The sequence below is a fragment of the Pongo pygmaeus genome, chromosome 11 (assembly GCF_028885625.2).
Source record: "Pongo pygmaeus isolate AG05252 chromosome 11, NHGRI_mPonPyg2-v2.0_pri, whole genome shotgun sequence".
Classification (NCBI taxonomy): Eukaryota; Metazoa; Chordata; class Mammalia; order Primates; family Hominidae; genus Pongo; species Pongo pygmaeus.
In genome coordinates, this window is record NC_072384.2 from 58,668,882 (window position 1) to 58,685,380 (window position 16,499).

The 16,499-nt window shown below is 45.4% G+C and overlaps 1 protein-coding gene across 19 annotated transcripts in view; it reads left to right on the top strand.

The window, feature by feature from the left end:
• The window catches only part of TANC1 (tetratricopeptide repeat, ankyrin repeat and coiled-coil containing 1), a 262,830-nt gene that overhangs the window by 207,059 nt on the left and 39,272 nt on the right, over positions 1–16,499 (top strand). For all 19 annotated transcript variants that reach the window (XM_054478253.2, XM_063647544.1, XM_063647547.1 and 16 more), the window contains 3 exons: positions 1,980–2,587; positions 8,927–9,035; positions 10,040–10,162. In XM_054478253.2, coding sequence (XP_054334228.2) covers positions 1,980–2,587; positions 8,927–9,035; positions 10,040–10,162 — 840 coding nt within the window. The remainder of the gene's footprint in view (positions 1–1,979; positions 2,588–8,926; positions 9,036–10,039; positions 10,163–16,499) is intronic.

Genomic DNA, 16,499 nt, shown 5'->3' on the forward strand with positions numbered 1-16,499 from the left:
AATAATGTAAAACTATTGTAAACCATTCAGCTCCTTGAATTGGAAACTATGTTAAGAATTTGAAAAACTAGTCCAGAGAGCCGTACATGGGTGAAACTCTGACCTTTTTAGCCCCAGGTATATTTATCAAGATGTCAGGTAAGTTTCCTGTTGGCATCGAATTGCACGTTCACTTTTCAAATGGTGGCATCTAGCCCTGGTTACCATCATGGAATGTGTAGGGCCAAGAGGCCTGCCAGAGTTTAAAGCTGCTCCTGCTGGTAGTTATTTGCAAGGGTTTACTGTGGGGCTTTGTGTTTTTTTGAAGGAAAAAATGAAGGTGAAAGGTTGTTTTTTTTTTTTTTTTTTTGAGATAGAGTCTCGCTCTGTCGCCCAGGATGGAGTGCAGTGGCATGATCTTGGCTCACTGCAGCCTCCACCTCCCGGGTTCCAGTGATTCTCCTGCCTCAGCCTCCTGAGTAGCTGGGATTACAGGCATCCGCCACCACGCCCAGCTAATTTTTGTATTTTTAGTAGAGACGGATTTTCACGATGTTGGCCAGGCTGGTCTCCAACTCCTGACCTCAGGTGATCCGCCCACCTTGGCCTCCCAAAGTGCTGGGATTACAGGCGTGAGCCACTGCGCCTGGCTGAAGGTAAAAGATTTTTAAGGCCTATTCCCAGAGGTCTATTTTTTCATAAAACTTAAGCATGAGGTAACATTCGCAGTGAGGGGTAGGGTGATTTTTTTTTTCTCCTCCATCTTCTTCCTCACTTAAACCCTGAAATTGTATCTTAACCATTGACTCTTTCTATACCTATCCTTTTTCAGTGAAGACTTTTAGACATTAGGTTTTGATTTTTGCCCTTTTATGATATTTATTTAAAAACAGCATTTGGAATTTTTTCGTTATGAAAACTGAAATTAGATCTCAGTTGAACTTGATGCATGTTTTTTGGACATTCAGTTTGTATATTTTTCAGTCATTTTTTTACATAGTAAGCACAATTTGGCCATCAGTAGATCATAGGAGCCAGGAATCTTACGTTCCTCTTCCCAGCTGTGTAAGTTTTCAGAGCTTCAGATAGCATCCATGTAAAATGGGAATAATTGTATTCTGCCCTCTTTATCTACATTGTTATATTAAATGAGCACATGCATTTAAATACTTCAGAAACAATAGTGGGAAGTGTTTTTAAAAAAGCAAAACTCTTCTTTGCTGTGAGGTGTCAGATGTGCTTAATCTTTGGAATGGGGAAGAGATGGGAAGGGCACATGAGGCTTCTGGGAGCTGAGGATGTTTTGTTTCTGGGTGCTGGTTACATAGGTATATTTGACTTAGTGAAAATTAGTGACACTGTGCAGTTGTGATTTGTGCACAAATCATATGTTCATATGTTAGACTTCAATTTAAAAGTTTACTTTAAAAAAGCAATTAATAAAATAACGTGCTATACCAAAGTAGGCAGCTTTGTTAAGATGCGCTGTCATTGAGACACAGCCCGGGGCAGACTCAGATTTCCTGATTGGGTTACACAGCCCCAGTGTTTGATGCATAAAGAAGGATGTCTTTTATCTTGGCGTCTGGCCGTGTTCTTAGATGTGCAGTGTTGGTTGGTGTTTGTCCTTGTTATATAAGCAGTTTCACAGTGTAAGGATTATGGGTATCAGGTCACCTGCAGAGTCTCACTGCCCTTACTGGCCCTGGCCTCGTTGCCGCTGTCTGCACAGGGCTCTTACTCTGCTCGCTAGGCTCAGGGTCCTTGGATGAGGGCCTCAGGATAGCATTTACTGATTCCATCTCCCATCAGGATTTCTTTCACATAAGCTTTTTATCTTCACCTTATCCTATTACACGTTTTAATACAAAACAATGAGTCCCTGTAATCCATGAAAATCCTCCTTGAAACAAAACTAGTGAATCTGGTTTAAAATGCTGCTAAAATAAAAAAGGAATCCCTGTAGAGTGACACTGTGGGTTTTTGTTTTCTCCCCCCAGGAAATCATAAGTGCGCTGCCATTTGTCAAGCTTTCCTTAGATGACTTCCCAGACAACAAAGACATCCACAGTGACCTGCATGCCTACGTCCAGCACAGGGTGCACAGCAGCCAGGACATCCTCAGCAACATCTCCCTGAACGGCAAGGCCGATGCCACGCTCATTGGAAAAGTGAGCAGCCACCTGGTGCTGCGGAGCCTTGGCTCATACCTGTACCTCAAGCTCACCCTGGACCTCTTCCAAAGGGGCCACTTGGTCATTAAGAGTGCCAGCTACAAGGTGGTGCCCGTGTCTCTCTCTGAGCTCTATTTGCTTCAGTGCAACATGAAGTTCATGACCCAGTCCGCCTTTGAGAGGGCACTTCCGATTCTCAACGTGGCCCTCGCATCCCTCCACCCCATGACAGACGAGCAGATCTTTCAGGCTATTAATGCCGGCCACATCCAGGGGGAGCAGGGATGGGAAGACTTTCAGCAGAGGATGGACGCCCTCTCCTGCTTCCTCATTAAGAGGCGAGACAAAACCCGCATGTTCTGCCACCCGTCCTTCAGGGAGTGGCTTGTTTGGAGAGCAGACGGGGAAAACACGGCCTTCCTGTGTGAGCCCAGGTACGGCAGGCGCTTTCTGTCAGCTCTTTGCAGGGAATCTCATGTGCAGTTGGGGAAAGGATTTAAATGTGATGCGCATGTCTCAATGGAAGGGCAATCCAGACGACTAATTCAGTGTTACTGCTTTGTTTTATTATTTTTCTTCCTTTTTGGCAGAAGGATAGGCAATGGGGAATTCTCTATACAGAAGCTGCCTTCTAATTGCTAGGAGTCCCTTATGGATGGTACATGTGGATAAAAGAGAAGCTGGGTGGTGCCTGTGTGGTCCTTCCTTGCTGTCCATTCTCTCATGGAGCCCCGTCTCCTCCCCCACCCAGCTTCTGCAGGGTCTTGCATGGGAATGTTTGAGATCAGCCCCTGGGAACAGGGGGCTTCTCTAGAGGGTGTTCCCTGTGTGTCTGCAGACTGTCATGGGTCCTCAGCACCTCCACTCCCCTGCCACCCCTTGAACATGGAGTGACTTGTCCCAGGGATCAGGTATATCTGTGAGCCCAGAGGGAGCACCATGATCCAATCTAGCCTCCCCGATCCACACCCCTCACCCTTTGTTGATGAGCTCTGTGTGGCGGACTGGACCAGGCTAGGATGCAGTTCTCCTTGCTGCCTGGGCTGCTGTTATCACAGTGGGATGGAGAGGGAAGCCTGTCCGCTGTGTGGCCTGGTAACAGCATGAGAGGTCAGAAAGTTTGAGGGTACAGATGCTTTCAGATATGTATATGGCAAGCCCCCAACTTCCACTTGGCCATGGCTTTGGCCTGTGTCTTTGCTGTCTTGAGTGGCTTCTGCTCTCTGTGAGCCAGAATTGCCCCCTGCTCTAGTAACAGGGCTGGCAAGCTGCTCAGCTGACCCCTTAGGCATTTGACCAGATGCTGGGATCCAGAAATGAAGAGGTGAACAAGCATTGGTGAGCCCTGGGAGCCTCACAGCCACTTTCCTCCCTGTGAATATTGACGAAGATCCACCTGATAGGCCTGGCTGCTGTTCATGTTGGGGCTGTTATTGTTTTCTTCAGTAACACTGGCTGAAGGTTTGTTGTTATCTTTTGAACCTGGTTTGGGTCAATAAACTAACATCCAGGTTATTTAGCCAGACCATAATAGCTAGGTGAAACATGTGCTGTGACATTTCTAGCCAAGTCAGATTACTTTCTAGGAAAAGTCCAGTCATTTTCTAGGAAGATTGACTATAGTTGAGTTTGTAGAGACATAAAAACAAATTGAAAGACTCCATCAGAAGTGTAGGTTGTTACTGGGTTGGAGGCTAAAGTGGCTGGACTGTAGTCTTCATTAAGCTTCACTTCATTCTGGGTATTGGTGGGCATTGAGGTTATATAGCCTAGGTCAGAGCTAGGGTGGGTGCCTGTGGGCTCCTGAATGCCACTGTGTTCTTAAAAGCAGGCATGGGGACATCCCCTGGGGCAGGACCTGGACTAGGTGGAGGCAAGAGAGGTACCAAGGGTACAGAATTTAAGGAAGCACTCACTCCCGGGTGGTGTGAGTTGTTACCATTTTCCCAAGACCCCTGTAGTATTTGAGCTTCATTCAATTGAGAGGATATAGAACAATGTTGGAAGGAAGCTACTGGATTCAGTTCAGCAACAGTTTTTGTTATATGCAGTTATGTGCAAAGTACTGTGGCAGACACCAATTCTTGGGACAAGTACCCTGCTCTCAGGGCTTCCCACACAGGGCAGGGGAGGCAGGAAGTGATCTGCGAGAGGGAGGCACACTTCATGCGGACCTCACGAGAGGGAGAAGCTCCCAGCGGAAGTAAAGGGGCCTGGGGAGGTGATTTTAAAACATGGTGATGGTGGGTTGGGCCTCGAAAAATGGTAGCATTTCTTCCCCAACTCCCAATTGTGGTATTTTTGCCCTAATTATAAAAGGAGAAAATTTCAACCCTCAGACAAAGACAGTTCATTTTTTATTTCTGCCTCTTTCTGTAGCATTTTAAATGATATACCAATCTTCTTTTTCTCTTAGAATTCTTGTCTGGGTTTTTACTTAACACATCACAGGCACTTTACTAAGCTGTTAGAAGTCTTAGAAAAGTGTCATTTTCATTTTTCATGGTTGTGCAAAACTCCTAGGAGGCAAATAATTATGTACTTCACTATACCCTCGTTGGATTTTTAAGTTGTTTCTAAATTACTTACAAACAGAACAACCTGTCATGTCTTGGTGCCTTGCAGGTCTGGATTCAAATCCTCCATTGATTCTTGTATATTTTTCTCTGCATGAAATATATTTTAATTCTCCATGCCTTCCTTCCTTATCTATAAAAAATGAGTGTCTTCTCACTGAGTGTTGGTAGCTATTAAATAAGATCTTAAGACTATGTACTACCTCCCTTCTTTCCTTTCTTCTCTCTTATTTTTGATTATGCCCTAGGTTAGCATTCCAGAAATAGAATTATGAAGATAAAGAATAGTTTGAGTCTGGCCGGGTGCGGTGGCTTACGTGTGTAATCCTAGCGCTTTGGGAGGCAGAGATGGGTGGATCACCTGAGGTCAGGAGTTCGAGACCAGCCTGGCCAACATGGTGAACCCAGTCTCTACTAAAAATACAAAAAAAAGAAAAATTAGCCGGGTGTGGTGGCAAGCACCTGTCATCCCAGCTGCTTGGGAGGCTGAGGTAGGAGAATCACTTGAACCCAGGAGGCAAAGGTTGCAGTGAGCTGAGATCGTGCCACTGCACTCCAGCCTGGGCAACAAGAACGAAACTGTCTCAAAAAAAAAAAAAAAGAATAGTTTGAGTTTTCATTCTTACCACCTAGACTTAAACATATTTACATTTTGCAATATTTGCTACATCTGTTTCCTTTTTTTTGTTGAAGTATGTTAAATTGTAAACATGACATTTTACTTTAAATAACTGAATATTCATCTTAGAGATATTTTCATACTTAACCAAGCTATTACTGCACCTAAAATATTAATGCAAATTCTTAATAATCTTAAACATTTAGCCATGCTCAAATTTCTGTTTTTTAGTATGTTCACATCAGGATCCAAAAAGTCCATAAAATGCATTCGATTATCTCTCTTAATCTATAGTTTCTCTCCTCATCTTTTTTTCTTTTTCCTCACAATTTGTTTAAAAAGGGCAGCTGGGTAGTTCATCCTGTATAGTTTCCCATCGTCTGAATTTTGTATCCTCATGTTGTTTTTTCATGTATTCCTCTCACCCCTATTTCCTATAAATTGGTAGTGAAGTTTAGAGGCTTGTTCAGATTCTATATTTTTTAAACAAGGACACTTAGTAGGTGGTGGTGAGTACCTCTCTCAGGAGGCGCATGACATCATCATGTCTCTGTAGGCACTAGAAGCCACTGATGACCATTTTTAAGATCCATCAGTTTTTTGGGGTTGCACAGGCAGTCTCATCTAGAACAGTCCCCTATTAGCTCTGTTCTCTGTTAACTCGAGAAGTGAATAGGTATTAGTAGGTAGAACAAGGCTGTTGCAGACAGGAGGAGCTATTGAAGACGTCGCATCAGAATGAGCAGGCCGTGTTCTGCAACAGCGAATCTAGTTTGACTTGACCTTTTTTCATGGAACAGAGGAGAGGAAAGAGCTGACAGAAGGAGTGTGCAGGGCACAGAGAGTGGGGGGCCTACTATACCAGTCAGGAGTGGGGACTTGGGGGGACTGGGGATAGAGACGGGCCTTGCTGACATGAGGTAGCTGTTGTGGCTTGGCCTCATGGGCAGAGTAGAGGAAGAAGAGCCAGAAACTAGGTGTGGCGTTGCTCTTGGGAAGGGTAAGAAAGGCAGGGTATGTGGCAGGCTTTGCAGGGACAGAGCTGGTTTTAGTTTTCAGCAGTTGAGATTGCAAGATAGCCATCTGTCCCAGGCAGACAGGTTCCAGGGCCAGGGCGGGTCGGCAGGTTGGAGGAGAAGCTGACAGTTGAAGATCTAGCATCACTGACGGAGACGTGTCTGGCATGACTTGGTAAGGAAGCTCATGTCATTAGAGAAAAGATAGCACTGGGCTTCCAGGGCGTGGAGGAGGGTTTCAGGGAGGGACCTTATGGATGTAAGTGTTGCCAAGAGGTGAAGGGAAATGATGGTTAAGAGGAAGCCATTGGATTTTCAGTGAGGGAGGAGGGTCCCGGATCCTTAGGAGACTCTGACTGTTGGGTTGAGAGGAGAGAAAGAGGAGGGAGCCAGTGTCTTGGGATGGGAGGTGGAAGATCTTAGGGGGTGGGTGGTTTTGTTTGTTTGTTTGTTTTTTAATAACACAGGAGATTGGGACATTGTCAGAAACATCACTGAGAGACAGTGTGGAGAAAGATCCATAAAGAAGGAGAAATTGGGAATGTGAGGAGGAGGAGAAATTGGGAATGTGAGGAGGAGGGACCAGGGCCTGAGTGACGGGGCAGGTTGCCTCTTCTTTGTTTACGTGGAATCTGTTCACAGCACCCAGTTAGCTGACTTGCACATTGTTTGCGTGTCCCCTCCCATCGCTCAGAGCTTCTCAATGGAAGCACCTTGCATTGTTCCCCATAGAATCCCCCCGTCAGACGTGGTGCCAGTGATAAGGTGTAGCTGTGAATGAATGAAGGAGGACTCAAGCTCCACAGGTTAAGAGCACAGGCTCTCCTGTCTGACCAACTTTAGTTCAAATCTCTGCTCTGTCATCTAGCCATGTGGTCTTGGACAAGTCGCTTTACCTGTTCAGGCATCTGTTTCTTCATGTAAGCATATGGGGGTCATAGTACTTAGTCACAGGATTGTGCAGGTAAATTAGATAATTCAGTTAGGTTTCGGCATCTGGCATAGAGTAAGAGCTTGATACCTGGAAGCTTTGGAAATGAACAGAATCATGAATGCGGATTGTCTTAGAAGGGGGATTGCTTGGTCTCAAGAACAGGAGGGCAGGGAGGAACGATAAGCAGGGTATGCAGGGGCATAGGTGGGGAGCAGTGGCATGGGGAGTTGTCTCCTCAGAGAGGTGGGATGCCGTGTGCTCAGCTGGGAGCACTGGAAACCTTAGGCCCGGCCACCAAGGGGTGTGTGGTCATCACCCTGTAAGGTGATAGTGTGTCTTTGTGATGGACACGGTTGGCCTGGCCACAGAGCTCGGCCAACTGGGAGACTTAGGAGGACTTAGCCTGTGGTTGGGAGAGTGGCTCCCAACTGACATGAACTGGGCCAGATTGAATCCTGGGATCAGTCCATGGGTAGGACCTGGCGAGGCCATGGGGGCCTAGAGCACTAGAGAGACGCCGACAGAGGTTTCCATGGGAACAAGGGAAGAGGGGAATCCCAGGCTCAAGATCTGGGATGTGGAAGGTGTCCAGGGGATGACAGGGCATGTGCTCGTGGGAAAACTTCAGGCCATTACAAGACATTGGATGAGACTCAGTGGGCAGTGTGGCCTTAAACGTCATGCCCTCCCCTGTAGTATAAAAACTGGTTCCTTGGCCTCCACCTGCCTCGATTTCCTCATCTCTAACACAGTTTATAACCTATTTGAGAAGCAGGCATGCATCTGGATAGACAAATGCAGTTTAAATAATGCAGGCTTTTAATCATCTAGATTAGCAACTACTAGGAAGATGTGTTTTAAAACATATAATGTTTATCTTTTCCTCCCTCCACAACTACCTGCTTTTCCCCAACCAAACAGCTCAAAGCTGACAGGATGATAGAAATGAAAGTAATTTACATTGCATAGAAGTCACTCCTATTGGAATAAGCAACTGTGTGTCATTTAGAAACTAATTGGCTCAAAGGCGTGGGGTCCACAGGAAGACAGAGTGAGTCCTACGGACATGGAGGGCAAATGGGCAGGATGGCCCTTTCACAAAAGGGAAATGGGCAGGAAAATGGGCAGGATGGTACCTTCACAAAAGGGAAATGGGCGCTGTTGGCTGGATGTCCACCATGTGCCAGCCACAGCAAACCCACTTAGATGCCTTAGCCTTATTCTCACCACAGGGACTTGTGTGCCATCCAAGCCTAGAATTCTCTGCTTTCTTGATCATGAGCTGTCACCTAGCATGGCCTGGCTTTTCTCTCCTTTCCACATGAGACTTCGTTCTTGTCTACCCCTAGTGGTGGTGATCCTGAGGGGACCTGAAGGTCAGGCCCAGGGATGGTTCTGTGCTCTGTGTCTATTCGTGCATGCATTCCAGAAACACATTTGAGTGTTTACCAAGTGCAGAGCACTTTGCTAGGCATTATGACTCAGATGAGACCCTTAGCCTCCCAGAGTTTATATCTTTGTCACAGGCATAAATCAATGACTAAAGCAATGGGTGGTGAATTGAAAGTGGGTCTGCGGTGTGGTGGAATGGGCTCTTCTGCTATGAGCCTTTGTATTCCTTCCCCTAGGAACGGGCACGCACTCCTGGCATTCATGTTCTCGCGTCAGGAGGGCAAGTTGAACCGCCAGCAGACCATGGAGCTCGGCCACCACATCCTGAAGGCGCACATTTTCAAGGTGAGATGCACACCAGCTTGGGGAAGGGTTTCTTTGTTGTCATTTTGAGGTTTTGCTTTGGAGATTTTAGACAGCTCTGTCAGCCATCCAAGAAACCCTTCACGCACCTCAGCCCAAATGCAACCTCCTTCTGCCGCCCCTCTCCAAAAGTAACCGCTGTTCTGACTCAGCCTGGGCATTTCCTTGCATTTTGCTATAGTTGATTGCTCAAATGTATATCTGAGTGCTATGCTTAAGTTTTACTTCTTTCCACCTTTCAATCTCTGATAAGTTTCTTTTTATCTAAAGGTTCCACTTTGTTCATTACTTTTTGTTCCTTATTATTGATTTGTTCGAGAACCTGAGTTTCTTGACCTGTGTGATTTTGTACCACCTGGACTTTCTGACTGTGTTTGCCCAGGCTGGAGAGCAGTGGTGCGATCATAACTCACTGGGCTCAAGCCGTCCTCCCGCCTCAGCCTCCCAAGTAACTGGGACTACAGGCACGCTCCACCTTGTGGGGCTCAGATAGTGATACTCTAATTCTGCCATTTATTCTTCCTCTAATTTACTTCCAACATGTCAAAACCTTGTCTCTACTAAAAATACAAAAATTAACTGGGAGTGGTGGCATGTATCTGTAATCCCAGGTACTTGAGAGGCTGAGGGATGAGAATCACTTGAGCCTGGGAGGTGGAGGTTTAAGTGAGTTGAGATTGTACCACTGCACTTCCAGCCTGGGCGACACAGCAAGAATCTGACTCAAAGAGAAACTCTCTCATCTGCCATCTCTCTCCCAAGGCACACAGTTAACCTAGTGAAGTTAGGCTGGTTCCTTGACCTTTGGTTTCAGGTAGTGAAAGCTCGCGTGTCCAGGCATTCTTTGTGTGTGACCCCGTGCCTTCTGCAGGTATCTGCACCCTCTGTGGCAGACCCACTTTCAGAGTGACCCTGCAGGTGGGAAGGAGATGCTCAGGCAGATCTGTCTCTGATTGTTTCCAAGATCTGTCTCTGATTGTTTCCAGGGCCTCAGTAAGAAGACGGGAATTTCTTCAAGCCATCTCCAAGCCCTGTGGATCGGCTACAGCACTGAGGGGCTGTCCGCCGCCCTGGCCTCTCTCAGGAATCTCTATACTCCCAACGTGAAGGTGAGCAACCTTCTGCACAGAGAGCCGGAGACCCAGCCCTGGGCGGCTGCTGGCCTTTCCTCCAACAGCCCTGTTTCCCTCTGAGGGGGTGGTGGTGAGAGGACGCAGAGGAGCTTCTAATGATGTGCTTCCCTGATCACACAGGCTTGGGCACTGTATTACTCGTTCTTCCAGAAGTTTAGCTTTTCTTTGGCAGGAAGATGTGGGTGGTCAGGCTGCTCTGTGCACATGTGGTGACTGTTTCACAGCAGATGTGATAAGGAAGCAATTTACAAAAGAAATCAAAGATCAGAGAGATTTCTAGGGAAAATGGATTTTTTAAGTGTCCTGGGTTACTAATCTGGACCATCTCTTTAGAGTTCATGGGAAATTAAGCATTGATGGGTGATGCATAGAGATAAGTACACAGAAAAACAATCATCGAGGTTTCATGTACACATATTTCTGCCTATGGAAAGGGTATCAGCATGGCCTTCTGTGGAGCCAAGAGCTTCTTCACTTCTTGGTCAGTGGCTTTCATGTCATGATGTTCCACTCAGCTTTTTAAGGTAGATTTTTCTTCCTGATTTCATGTAGCCTGGGAATCTGAAGCACACAGGGGCCAAGTAGCCTGTTAAGGTCACAAAGACAGTCAGTGTCCAGGCCTTTCAGCCTCACGCCCTGATGTACCAGGCTGCCTGTAGAAGCCCTGGGGCAGTTTAGTGAGGCAGGTCTTCCCCCTGAATCACTCACATTGTTTCATCTTTCATTTCAGCTAAGAGTATATCTCTTGGCTTCTCCATAACTAATAAAATTCTATAATCATAAGAAAGATGAGAATAAAAATGGCAATATCTGTTTTCATACGTTAATGAATTTCTGGGCATAGAATTTATTTTAATATGGAAATAAGTAAATGGGAAACATCTGTTGAGTACAAGTTTTTAAGACAGTAAATTTAAAGGTACTGCATAACAGTATAATGAGCATGGCCCTCCTGAGATTATAAACTTTCCTCTTTAACGTATGTGCGATTTTAAGAGTTAATCATTTTTACTTTGTTTTGTAAAACTCCAGTGTCACCTACATCTACACCATCTCCCAAATTATTTCTATAATGTGGTTATAGAATCTTAAGTCTTTTCATTATCCTTCTGTTTCTTTTATCTTTCAAGGGGGGAAAAAGGTTTTCACAGGATCTTGAACAAATTACAGTAATTTTAAATTATGCATGTAATTAAGGAACTTTTTTTAGAGTGTATTAAATGTTGTCATACAGGAATGAATGTCATTTTGAACAATAATTGCAGTTTGCCACTTTGGTAAATTAAAGTGACTTGCTCTGGGATGATTACTTGGTAAATGGATTTTAGTTGCAGTGGCATGCTAGCAGTCTCTAACCATGTTGTCTCCTGTGGCCAGGCCAGGATGGGGCCAGCCTGGGCCCCACTGGCCCAGTGGGGTCCCATCCAGCCAGTGGCTTTGTTGTACCATCTCATAGGACTGGTGGCCAGCCGCAAGCTGTGGCCTCAGGAGGATTAGGTTGCAGTTCTTTTCTCAGCTGACAACAGAAAGGAGAGGAGAACAGGAGCTAGGCGTGGCCTTTGGCCCAACTTCCCTTGGCCGGGAGATCCAGTCATATCCTGCATCACAGTCAGGAAGGACACATTTAAAAACAATTGTGCTTGTGTGAGCTTCCAGTGTACTTAGTGGGAATGCTGATGCTGCCCTATGACCACCCTGGCCAAGCCTCTTCTGGTCCTCATGATCGTATTGCCTCGCATATCCCAAGCTCCCTTCCTGTTTTTCTGTTTTCATTAAATCCAGAAGTTGAGAGATACCACCACTTCCGAGTGTTGTCCAAGGAGGGCTTCTGTGATCATGGTCGAAAAATTTCCATATCGTTGGGGGAAAATCTATAGGATGAATCATTTAAACAGGTTCCTTCAGCACAGTGCCGTCTCAGCCAAGACTGCTGCTCTGCCACCTGGCTGCTCTGTGACCGTCATTAGCTTTGTGCTTAGTGCTCAGCTCTGCCTTACTCCTTCTGAGCCTTGGCTTTCTCACCTATAAAGTGGAGACACAAAAGAGGCTGTTTCTCAAGTGATGAGAAACCTTACTGAGATGTTAAAGTTACTGGGAACATACTTGGCATTTATTATGTTTACATGAATTGCTGTTAGTGCTTTTCCTCATCTCTGGAAACAGTGGCTCTGCTGTAGGCACCTGGGAACTTCTGGATGTGCCAGTTGGTGCTTGTTAACAGGAGCTGCCGACCTTGAGGATGTGATGGTTGCAGGTGACTTACCTCTGCCCGCATCTCAGCATGAGGTGTCCCTGCTGCTCTGTGCTGGTGAACAGCCCAGGCTGGGCCTGCAGGGTGATGTGGACAGGAGGGCAGAGCACCCTCCTGTGCCTTCCAGAGGTCAGGGACCCGAGTTCTTGTCGTTTCTGAAGACTCCATGAAAGGTTGATTATAACATCGATTAATGTTTATTTAGCATGTACAGATGCTGAGTGCTGTGCTAAATGCTTAGTGCACATATATATACATACACTTTTTTTTTTACACATTGATTTTTAATCTTTACAACCACCAAGTGAAGTGAAACTTTTATCCTTATTTTTTTAGATGAGAAAACTGAGGTTTAGGGCAGTTGTTACTTTCCAAAATTACACAGCTGGAAGGGCGCCTGACACTCAGCAAGCTCTTGCTCTGCAGGTGCCTTTATCACTTGATGTGTTTACAGCCCTGGCTGCCAGCTAAAATCACCTGGGGGCTCTGGGCACCACAGCCCCAGCCCCAGTTAAGTCAGACTGTCCAAGAGTGGGGCCAGGGTATTGGAAACTTTCAAGCTCCCAGGTGGTTTCAGCATGCATCAAGGTTAAGAACCATAGTTTAGGGGAAGATGATGGAGGGTTAAGTGGAAAAATACCTACAGCATTACACCAACAAAGGAAAATGTTTTTCCCAGAAGCAGAGGAAGTGTGAATTGATGACATCTTTAGGAAACCTCTGCCCTGAGCACATGCCTTCCAGGTAAACTCTTATAAGGGATTCATCATGGTACTCCAAGTATACCTTCCACCATTATTAGCAAAAGAGTACCTGTTAGATGGAATGGGATGGCAGGCTGCTGTTTTCTTAGGTGGCACCTAAAGCACAGAGAGGTTGAGGAATTTTCTGAAAATCACACAGTAGGTTAGTTTGGGGGCTGGCTGAGAACTCACACCACTTAATCCTTCATTTTTTAGGCCCATGGATCTCAAGAAGGTATGGGGTTGATGGGGGAGGACAGAATGTAACTGGCTGGCAAAATTATCCAGGGAATTTACAAATGATCCTGCCCGTCCTGTAGCTAGCAGTCTGGTGTGCCCCTTGGTGGCACTGCATGTATTTCCAGACGTGTATCTTCTCTACTTCTCTTGCTGAGGACGGGTTTCATTGGCCTTAATAAAATCCTCACGTATTTCTTCAGCATAATCTTATTCTGTCCACACTAACAGTTATTCAAAGGGATTTTTAAAACACTTTTATTATTTTATTTATCATTATTATTATTATTTTGAGATGGAGTTTTGCTCTTGTTGCCTAGGCTGGAGTGCAATGGCGTGATCTTGGCTCACTGCAACCTCTGCCTCCTGGGTTCAAGTGATTCTTCTGCCTCAGCCTCCCGAGTAGCCGGGATTACAGGCATGTGCCACCACAACCAGCTAATTTTTGTATTTTTAGTAGAAACTCGGTTTCACCATATTGGCCAGGCTGGTCTCGAACTCCTGACCTCAGGTGAGCCACCCACCTCGGCCTCCCAAAGTGCTGGGATTACAGGCGTGAGCCACCACACCCAGCCACACCTTTATTAATATTGTAGCATAATGCAGTCTTACAATGCTTTTGAATTAGATCAGAGTCTGGTGGCATTTTTAAAAAGCAAGCCTATATAGATCTGTAGAGCAGGCTCGGTGGGGATTAATTAAGTCATTTGCCTGAAGTTGCCCATGAAACAGCAGCGTCAGGACTGGACACTCTTTCTGATCTCTCATCCATTCCTCCACAAGTGCAAGTTGACAGTGAGAACCTAGAGGCTGGGTTGGTGTTCACCTGGATCTGGCTAGACAGTGGTCTCTCTGATGGTGTAAACAGCGGGGTGGTGGTCAGGTGGTTGGCTGGCTCCTTGTCACTTGCACATGGCCTGTTCTTCCTTAAATGTAGATGGCAGTCCCAACAGTCTGAAGAAACTGATGTGTGGGTCATCCCCATCCATAGAGAGGCTCTGTTTGCCTTTCTTCTCTGTGAACTTCTGTATCGTAGAACCAGTGTCTGGTGCAGTGGACTAAGCAGGAAAACAGAGCATGCTGAGGGATAGAGAGGGCCTGGGTGCATGCACAGGTGGTGAGTACATGGAGGCAGGGTACACTCTCCCCCGAGTCCTGGCACTGGAGCAGAGCCCTGCAGGAAGTGATTGTATTTATGGGATGAGCATTCCAGTCAGGGAACTAAAAGGGGGTAGAGACCATGAGGCTGGCCCTGCTTGGCATTGTCACAGCACGTGTTGGGTCCAAGGTGGCTGCAGTGAGGGAAGGATTCTGCAGAGAAGATCAGAGAGGAAGCTGGAGGCCTGGATCACAGAGGTTCAAGCTTCAGCAGCCAAGACATCTTCAAATTTGACACCTGGGGTTCTAACCTGTTGCTACGCCATTGTGAGTTATGGTTTTACCACTTGGTAGTATAATTTTTCAGACCTATCTGTTTGTGAATATTCTGTTTGTCAGCTACTCTTGTGGACACATATCACTGAAATACCCTGAATTTTTTATACCTTGTCATCTCTCTTTATCTTTTAATGATCCCCATGTGTCTCTAGTCAATAAATGACAGTCTCTGTGGTTTTCACATTTAGTGGGCAGGTGGAGGACCTGCCAGGCTTTGTCAGGGGCAGTGATTGATGTGGGTCAGGACCATTGACGTGAGCCATTGAAAGAAACACACTGGACATCTTAATAGCTGTTAAAGGATCATCATTTGTATCTAATGATCTGAAGATCTGAAAGAAAAAATATTAATATACCTAAAATTTGCATATGTTCAGTGATTTTATTTTAAAACCTGTGGATAAAAAGCTTTTCCCAATACCTAGATCCAGGGAGATTACTAAGTGGGGGATATAGTAATTAGTGGAAGCAGCACATTATTTTCTAGCAGTGTTATGCTGTGGACAATCCTGGCACATGTGGACATTTCCATATTTTCTGTTTCTTTTAGGAACACATCCCTATAAAGTATTTGTATTTACTTTTGGCCTTATCTCACTATTAACACCATGACTATTTTTTTCTTTTTAAAAAATTTTTTATGGAGACAAGGTCTTGCCATGTTGCCCAGGTTGGTCTCAAACTCCTGGGCTCAAGCATTCCTCCCTCCTCAGCCTCCTAAAATACTGGGATTACAGTTGTGAGCCACTGCACCCAGCCACAATTATTACTTCATTGCCAGGAAAATGAATTTCCTGGTTTTGTTGAGGTTAAACAGTGATTTTTTCAAAGTGTGGTTCCCCAAACCAAGAGTGTCAATATCAACGAGGAACTCATTAAAAATGTACCACATTTTGATATAATGAATCAGAAATCAGGGGTGGGGCCCAAGAATTTGCAGTTGTTTAGTTTTTTTTTGTTTTTGTTTTTGTTTTGTTTTGTTTTTGAGACGGAGTCTTGCTCTGTCCCCCAGGCTGGAGTGCAGTGACGTGATCTCAGCTCACTGCAGCCTCTGCATCCTGCGTTCAAGCAATTATCCTGCGTCAGTCTCCTGAGTAGCGGGGATTACAGGCATGCGCCACCACGCTGGCTAATTTTTGTATTTTTAGTAGAGACGGGGTTTTCACCCTGTTGTTCAGGCTGGTCTCGATCTCCTAACTGCAGGTGATCCGCCTGCCTCAGTCTCCCAAAGTGCTGGGATTACAGGCATGAGCCACCTTGCCTGGCCATTTGTTTAGTTCTTATTTTTAATTATGGTTAAGAAACACATAAAAGGAAATTTACCATCTTAACCATTTTTAAGTCTGCAATTTAGTAGTGTTAACAATATTCACATTGTTGTGCGATGGATGTCCAGTACTTTTCATATTGCAAAATTAAAACTCTATATCCCTTAAGCAACAACTCTCATTTCCCCCGTACCCAGGCCCAGAAACCTTCATTCTACTGTCTATGAATTTGACTACTGTGTATATCTCATAAGTGGTTTCACACAGTATTTGTTCTTTTGCGTCTGGCTTGCTTCACTTATTTCACTTCCCCGAGGTTTACCCATGTTGTCATATATGGCAGGATTTTCTCCCTTTTTAAGCCTGAATAATCCGTT